General features: G+C 43.2%; 1 protein-coding gene across 1 annotated transcript in view; it reads left to right on the forward strand.

Moving 5' to 3' along the window:
* Window positions 1-3744: 3744 nt before the first annotated feature.
* STIM2 (stromal interaction molecule 2) overlaps window positions 3745-9161 on the forward strand; it is a 300518-nt gene continuing 295101 nt past the window's right edge. The window contains exon 1 of the mRNA XM_007955656.2: window positions 3745-4156. Coding sequence (XP_007953847.1) covers window positions 3745-4156 — 412 coding nt within the window. The remainder of the gene's footprint in view (window positions 4157-9161) is intronic.

Here is a 9161-nt window from a genome sequence, read left to right on the forward strand (position 1 = left end):
TGGCTGCGGGCTGAGGCGGGAGGAGGAGGAAATAGGGAGCCAGCCTGACTCTTGGGAAGGGTAGGTATGGCCCTGGGATGGAGAGAGCTGGTTGGATCGGTCCCGCTGTGCGTCTGTGCAGGGCACGCCCCACAAAGTTTGGGATCTATTTGTCAGAAGATGAAATTAAACCTCGGCTAAGTGCGAAGTGCTTACCCTAAGCCAAGAACACGGAGACAGTCTCACCAAGGGATGAAACGCTTACCAGAGTGGTCGGCATTGTGCAAGGGCTTTACGTGTTACTCACCTGCTGCCACCGACAGTCTTGTGAAACGGAGATCATTACCTGGTCCCGAGTTTACGGGGGGTGGGGTGGGGGGGGTGGGGAACTGAGCACAGATTAACTTGCCCACAGAACACACAGCTGAAAAGTGACAAGAGTGGCCAGTTTGATTCCAAAATTCAGTGCTGGCCATACGACGCTTGAAGTCATGAATAGGTGAAAATTAGATATTAAAGACCTCCGAGCTTGTAGTAAACCGTTGGGTTTGGACGTCAAGAGGTATATAGGTAGGGCAGCAGAAGTTGGATAGGCGTCAAGGAAAAAAAAACAAAACACCAAACTCACTGCCATCGAGTTGATTCCGACTCACAGCGACCCCCTTTCGGTTTTCAAGGCAGTAAATCTTGACTGAAGCAGATTGCCCCTTCCTCCCCCGAGTGGCTGGTGGGTTTGTATCGCCAGCCTTCTGGTTAGCAGTCAAATGCCTTAGGCACTGCGCCACCAGAGCTCTTTGGTGTAAAGGAAAGGGGGCTCTAAATAGCTTTTGAATGAGATTTGGCAAGAGGGATGGCACTATGAGCAAGGGAAAGGGAAATCATAGGCTTGGAGGTGAGACAGGAAACCCGAGAAGAAAGGGAGAGGAATGCCTCAACTGGAGCCTTGTGTTTATGTTGGCTTGCAAATAGAACCATCTGTAATCCTAGGGACGGGCTTGTCTCCAAAGCAATGGACTACCTTCTCTGTGCTTAGGTTTATGCTGCGACGCATAGTGACACTGTACGTCTGTGACCAAGTAAGAGAATGCATTCCGATGACTCATTTAAGAGGTGGAAATTTTGGTACCAGAGAAAAGATATGAGGTAGAGGATTTATTCCTTGATCCTGATTTGTCTGAGAGAGGTCCTTTCAGTACTTACCATGCTCCAGTGCTGAGAAGAATAAACACTTAACTCCAAGTCCAGTGCCCTCTCTGGGCCAGCACTCTTCTTTTCTTTAAAATAATAAAATCTCTATATGTGTATATCATCTTAAAGAAGCTTGACCCCAGTATGTTGTTGATTTGCTCATAGTTTTATATTACTATTATTTCTATAATGTATCTTGCCCTAGGGAGCCTGGGTGGTACAGTGGTTAGAGCATTCTGCTGCTAACCAAAAGGTTGGCAATTAGAACCCACCAGCTGCCTGTGGGAGAAAGATGAGGCCCTCGGCTTCAGTAAAGATTTATAGCCTTGGGACCCTAAGGGACAGTACTACTCTATCCTTTATGGTTGCTATGTGTTGGAATGGACTGGATGGCAGTGGGCTAGCTTGCACCATCTAATTTAGCAACTGATAAACTGCTACCTTATTTTACCCTTTAATTGTCTAACGGGTGGAAGGAGCTCTGGTGGGGCAGTGCCTGAGGCATTTGACTGCTACCTAGAAGGTTTGGGGTTCAAACTCATGAGCCACTCCATGGAAGGGAGACAGGGCAATCTACTTCCTTAAAGATTTACTGCCTGGAAAACCCAATGGGGTCACTTTGAGTCGGAACCAACTTGATGGCAGTGGGTTTGTTTTTTTGGCTTAAGCAAGATTTTAAGATTCCCTAGGCAAAGTCTGTTCTATCTCATTGTCTTGATTACTGAAACTGACTTTCTCAAGTTTGTCATTCAGTGTAAAAGCCCCCGTATCCAGCACCCTACCTGGCACATAGTAAAAACTCAATAAATAGTGAATGAACAAAATTAAAGGAACTCAATAAACAGTGAATGAATGAAATTAAATTATGTCTTCTGGAAGCAGGAAGCAAGCCTGTTGTTTTCTCTTGGTCCCGCTAGTGGTATTATTTTCCTGTGGTGGGCATTCAGTGAACATTGGTTGATTGCTGTGTCTTTCAGCAGGGGATATTTAATCTCCCTGTTGCATTAGAAAGAATTACCACCTAAGCACCGTGTTTCCAAGAAGTAGGCCAAGAAATAATGTTGATAGATTGATTGACCTCAAAGAAATTCTTGACTCTTTTCTAAAGTGTCCATCTTCCTGTCCATAATGAATGATATTCATGGTTATCTTGGCCAGGTTGTGCCTAAGACATTCTTCGGGAGACTGTAATTTGAGCGTCTTCTTGAGTTGAGAAACTAATAAAAAACAAAATTGAAATAATACCAACCCAAGAACACAAACCCAGTAGCAAGCAGGATCTTTATACCTAAGAACCCTATCTGTAAATCTTAAGAACTTTGTGCCCTTGAGAGAGAATGTTTGTATGTGTTTGCATGCTTTTACATGGTCTTAAATTTGTAATAAAATTACATCCTTTTTTAATTGAAGGGAGGTGGCTTGAAATATGTGTTGGTCATTAGTTTGGATGAGAAAGATCCCAGTTCTTTTTTCTTCAAACGAATTTTGCCCTGCCTGAGCAGGTTCTAGAATAAAAAGGAGATCTGGGTGCAAAGAATTATGCTTCATTCGCAAGTAGGGGAAGCCACGTCAAGTCTGCCCAGCATTCTTCTGGCAATCTGTTAATTTCACATCAAAGAGTCCTGAAGTCTCAGGTGGGTGGAAGTGATAAATTCAGAGCGTATGGACACAGGAAGGCCAGAAGCTAGTGCAAAGCATCCGAAATATTCCCATTCAGTGATTGTCAAATCTGTCACTGTTCTTATTTATTAGCTGTGGAATCTTGAGGGCAAGCTAATTAATATTTCTGGGCCTCAGTTTCCTCATTGTAAAATGAGGATGATAATGATAACTTTTAGAGTTACAAAATCTAAATATGTAAAGAGTTTATAACAGAGCTTGGGACAAAGTAAGGGTAAAGTGTTTGACAAGTAAACAAAACGCTACGCTGTACTAATTTCCACTTCCACTCAGCCAGCTACTTGTAAGCCTCACCTACATAGAAATTCTGGAGACGTCACTGCTTCCCATTCAATTATTTTTGCAGCCATGTAAATAGCTATAAGTCGCCCAAACGATTTGGGATGGACATACTCTTCCCACAACGGTCTCGTCCCGCAACTAATCGCAGTGGGAGAGTGATTTTGGGGAGGGGATATATCTTCCTTCCTCCCCACCCCCTTCCCCATCCTCTGCTACAACACCAAAGGCCACCCCACGCGCTCACGCCCATTCGGGAACGCCCCTGGGGTGACGTGGGGGAGGTGGGGGCCAGGGGCGCCGCGCACGCGTAGTGCAGCAACGTCGCGCCTGCGCTTTGGAGTGGCTGAAGGAGGCGGGGGATTGGTATGCGAGCCAGTGTGTGAAGGGAGGGAGGTGTCGGGGCCGAGCGTGGTACTACGACAAGCGCGGGCCGGAGGGGGCGGGGGATGCGCCGCGGCGGCGGGCGGCGCGGGCGCTGGACTGCTGTTTGGTGGCGCCAGAGCAGCGGATCCCGGTTTCACCGCGGCAGTAGCACGGCTGTCGCGCGCGGCCTGAAGACGCGTACCTTTCTGCCTCCCACCTCTTTTTTTTTTTTTTTTTAAATAACCAGAACCAATGAACGCAGTGAGGACCCGAGCTCCGGAGGCCGCTGGTGGTGAGGGGATGAGGTTGGCGCCCGGCCGGAGCCCGCGTCTGAGGCGGCGGGGGCGGTCCGCGGAATCGCCGGCAGCGGCTGCGGCGACGCTACGCGGAGCGGTCGAGGGGTCGACGGCCGGGGCGCCGCCGAGCTTTGTCCCCGCTTCCCCTCTGCACCCTCATCCCGCCGCGACGCCGGGCCTGGCCTCCGGCTGGCTGCGGCGGCGGCGCTGGGCTGCGCTGCTGGTGCTTGGGCTGCTGGTGGCGGGAGCGGCGGACGGATGCGAACTGGTGCCGAGGCACCTCCGCGGGCGGCGGGCAGCAGGCGCTGCCGGGGCCACCGCCGCCTCTCCCACGGCGGCGGCGGGCGTTAGCCCGGCGCTCATGACAGGTGAGGCCCCGGGGGCGGCAGGCGGGGCTCGACTGGTCGCTACGGGACCCCCAGCCGGGTCGACTGCCCCAGCCAGTGCGCGTTGCCAAACTTGGCGCTAAGATGCCGGCGCCCTGTTGCGGTCCCCTTTGCTTGGGGCGCCTTCCCTTTTCACCTCGACACCCGTTCTGGTCCGAGCCTCTGCAACACTCATTTTTCCACGCCCGTCAGCCGGTATTCCCGGCTGAGCAATGCGGCGGTTTCCCTTCCCTGCTGCGGAAGAGCCAGCAGGGTCTGCAGGGTACTGGGCTGATTTTTTTTTTTTTGAAGCTCATAGAAAAAGTGTAGCAGCAATGCGGTATTGAGTCGGCGTCTGGTGCTGCTCTTGCAAAGGCAGCTGGCAGAGTCTCACCGATCCAGTGCCCTGCTGATCAAAACGTCCCAGGGGAGGCTGCTTAGAGAGGATTCTTTGAGAGCCAGAATACAGTGGTATTAGTGCTTTCCTGTCAGTATGCGGAAACCTCTGAGTCTAATCTGTATTTTTTGAGGGGCGGCAGTCCAGCTGCTTTAAAGGATGGGAACTCTGCTGTTGGGAGCATCCCTGGGTGACAAAGGGTGCAGAACGCAGCAGGTAGCTAGAAATATACATAACATTTAACGTGCAGGATATTCAGGGCTTGTGTTTCAGCAGCACAGTTCTGATGGACTGCACAGCACCTACTTTAACATAGAGAGTTCTCGAAAGAATTGAAAACTTGGAAACATGTTTGGTAAGGTTAAGTAGAAAATTGGATCCTTTGAATGCCTTTCATTGTCTTGTACAACTGATCAATTGTGGTGTAAGTAATGCAGTAAGAATCCTGGGGGGATTTCTTTTGGAAATGTAGTGGAACTGAGTAATATTCAGTTTTCTAGGTGCTTTATTTTAAAAGCAGATCTGTAGGTTCTTACAGCAGTTGCAGGATTTGCAATAAATAAAGCAGAAACAAGATGAAAACCCGTTAACTCCTTGCCCTCCGGTCGATTCTGACAATACAAGATGACCCTATCATTAATTTATCCAAAGTGATAGTCCAACAGGCGTCTGAGAGTTACTAACAGCTGCTCTGAGAAGCTCAGGAGCTGTATTCTTCAGAGCAAAGCAGCTATGTCTCTGGGTTTTATGACAGGATGTTTACTGTTCTAGAAAGAAGAAGGATGTTGGTAAACTTTGTTAAGCACTTTAGAAGTTGGAATGTATAGAACATAATGATCAAGAGTATTTCACTTGCTTCACCCTGAAGCATATCCAAGCCCTTTTAAATGAAATTTTAAACGTATCACTGGGTAATTTGCAAACTGTGATTACAGAATATTCAGTCTTAGGGTATTGTATTGTTTGAGTGAGAGGATAGGTTGGATACTTTTTATTAAGTGGCAAATAATGTGAAAAATAGTGATTATCAGGAAAGTAGCTAAGAAAATAGACTAAAATGTTTAAGGTCTGATGGAGGAAGGGAGGGAGCAGAAAAGTGTTGAGGCTTCTAGAATCTACAGGAGTGTGGCTCCTGGTTTCTTGAGCAGACATTTGACTGAAAATGAGTTGGCTAATGCTTTATCAGAATGTAATTGATAGAAGGACATGTGATTCAGGAAATTTGGTATTTAGATCACTAGCTTTATATTGTATGGTGTGTAGATTATATCAAGAAAATTACTTTCAGATGGGATTTTAATAAACTACTTCTAATCTGTTCTTTTGAAGACTTAAATTTTTCTGTAGTTATTTATGATATGGTGAAAAAGGGCCGTTTTTATAGGGAGGAAAAAGTCTGATAACATAAAAAGAGTTGGTGTCATAGTGATTGTAGATAAGGTTACAGAAACAGTACCAACCCTGGAGTTTATTTCTAATGCTCTTATTCTTTTCTTTTGCTAGAATATTTTTTAACAAGTTAAAGATTTTCCATTTAAAATTTATGATGCTAAAACTACACGATGTGAAAGTTAAATTTTGGCCATTTAAATGAGTTTATGTAAATATAGTATAGCACTGGTAACTCAAGGAAGGTAAAAGAACATACTGAAAATTTCTTTGAACTCTGTGGCTTCTCCAGGGCTCCTCTCCATTCTTTTGATTGTATAAATAATGCTTTCTTTTATGATTTCCATTTGCAAATATTGTGCTACGCTAGAACATAATTTATTACTGCAGTTGTAAACTGCAGGAAGTAGAACCATAGATTGAACTTAAAAAATACTGCGCTGTCATATTCTAGGCAGTGTTACAAGATAGAAATGGAGCATCACATCAGTAATAAGAGAATTGAACTTCATGGACACGTGAAAAATTGATAAATTTTGAAAGAATTCTGAGAGAATAATTGTTCATTCTGACTCCCAGTTAGAGTTGTCATTTAACTATGTGTATTCTTAATAGCTCTGTAACATGACAGCCAAAAGCACTTTATCTCCTTTCCTCTCTAGATTGATATTTTTAATACTTACCTTTAGAAACTTCTTAAGAGTTTGCCTTTCATTAACAAAATGTAGAAAATAGTCTTGTCCAGTGATAAGTGCCTCCCAAGGAGTTTACTTTAGGAGTTTAACATTTTTTTAAGAATAAATTGCCTTTAAATCATCTATCATATACTTAGTTTTGAGCAGGCAAGTGTTTTTATGACAGACTAGCACAAGTCATCAAAATAAACCATTGTCATAATGAATATCAATTTATGTTTTCTTGTCCTTTTTTTCAGATTACCTTTTCTGAATAGTGTGCATTTGTTTTTGATAAGGTCAACCAATATTTATAATGCTTTGTAGTAACAGTTTTTTTTTTTTTTTTAACATTTTACTGTGATTTGGGTGAAAGTTTACAGAGCAAATTCATCTTCCATACAGCAGTTCACATACACTTTGTCTTATGACATTGACTGCCATTTCCCACAATTCAACAGTTCCTTCCCACTTCCTTCCTGTAGCCACCTCTTCCCTCTATCCTTCCCTCCCATGCACTCCTGCTGCCCGAGCTGTCTCCCTGTGCATACACAGCCCTTCTGTCCTCTCATGATTGATCTCTCCAAGGAGTGTATCAACCTAATGTAAATGTTCAGCTCATATGCCTGTCTTTTGTTTGTCTGGAAGCCGCAGGGGTGGGTTTAATTCTGGATGTGAAGGGCAGCAAGAGGCCCATAGTCTCAAGGGTTCCACCAGGCTCTATCTGACCAGCAAACCTGGTCCCTTTTTTTTTTTTTTAAATGATTTTGAGTTTTGTTCCACATTGTTCTCCCACTCTATTCAGGATCTCCTGCAGGGATCCTCCTCTGAATGGTTGACCATGGTAGCTGGGTGTATAGTACAGTTTTAAATTATATGTACTTTAGGGCTCTTGGAAAGATGTTGGAATTTCAAGCCAGTTAGGTGTTGGTTACCAGGAGCTTCCTGATGCTATTCAAAGTAGTGCTTTCAGAATTCAAAATATTACTTTTTTTTTTTTTTTTAAATTTTTTCTTGTCTAACAGGTTTAGAATCTGTTAGTTGGTAGCTTTTGGGAGCCAGTGATCTCATCCAGATGTAGTCCCTGAGAAATAGTTTCCGAAAGGGCATCACCATGTATGTATATGTAAGTAGAATTACTATTGGAATATAATTCTTTATTCTGGGAAATATACAGAATAATTGAAACCTTTAATAATTTTTATATGCAGTTTAATTTTTTCAGAACTTTTAAAAACAAATAACATTGCAAATACTTTCTTTTGTCCTTTTTTATGAACTAAAGTAACATTCTGTGGTTATTTAAAGGTTTTATCTTAACTGTAATACCATTTCATTAATTTGGTGTGTCTTAGAAACATAAAATTTGTATTTTTGAATGTCTTTTGGAAGTATTAAGATGTCAGTGAATACTTAAAATTAGTTTCAAAATATGATACCACATAGAAGGGCCACTTTACACAGTAGCATTAAAAGCACCTGTGCCATAGTGCTTTCATGAATGGATATGAAATGATTGGCATTGGAAAAATTTGAAGTCTCAATTTTCAGTATCTCACTTTGCATCTGGAACATTTACCCCGTAAATGTAGTCATCTTTTAATTTTTTTATTATATATTTTATTATGTAGAAGTTGGTATGAATGTAGTGTGTTGGTTGGTGTGAGACACATTTTTTGAGTGACTTTATTGTGTTAAATTTTACATTGTGACAATAAACTCATTATGTAGTTCTCATGGTACTGGAAGCCTTTGTTCCTCTTGGTGAAAATGCTCTTTTGGAACTTAGTTTATGTTTTCTGGAAGCCGTCTTTTAATGGTTAGGTCTTCTGTAACCTCTTATTCTTTTCTCGTAGTTATCATTGCCACTCCTTTTCTTCACTAGTATTTGACCATTGCTATATAGTAGTTGTATTGCTGTGGCCAGCTACAGGATTGGAGAAAGACACTGCTTGTATCTATCTTAATATAGCCTATTCTGAACATTTAAGGATTAACGATTATTTTATTGGTCTGGAAACATTACATCCTTTGGTAGTCTTCGTGGGAATACAGTAAGTAGCAGAACTGATTGGTCTCTGTTATGTCTCTTTCATGGCATAGGAATAACTCAGAAGGCCAGTTGGAGAATTTAGCTTAATTTTATGCAGTTAAGAGGATTCACATCAAGGACTTTTAATTTGCTACAGATTGGCTTTGTGACTGGATAAATACAAGTATTTTTAGATTACTTTAAATTTGTCTTTCGAATAACTCTGTCAAACATTTTGGATATCATCCTACTCATTGATAATAATGAAGTGTGGAATGCTTTCAAAATGATGCTCAGAGACCTGTCTTTATGTATATGATTGTTGTTGTTGTTATGTGCCGTTGAGTCGGACCCGACTCATAGCGACCCCTACTTGGGTTGCCGAGGCAGTATCACTATGGAAGTAGATTGCCCAACCTTCTTTCCGAGGAGTGGCTGGTGGGTTTGAACCGCCAGCCTTCTGGTTAGCAGTCAAGTGCCTTAGGCACTATGCTACCAGAGCTCCCATGTATATGA

The sequence above is a fragment of the Orycteropus afer genome, unplaced genomic scaffold (assembly GCF_000298275.1).
Source record: "Orycteropus afer afer isolate SDZICR_OR568_19922 unplaced genomic scaffold, OryAfe1.0 scaffold00525, whole genome shotgun sequence".
NCBI classification, from domain to species: Eukaryota; Metazoa; Chordata; class Mammalia; order Tubulidentata; family Orycteropodidae; genus Orycteropus; species Orycteropus afer.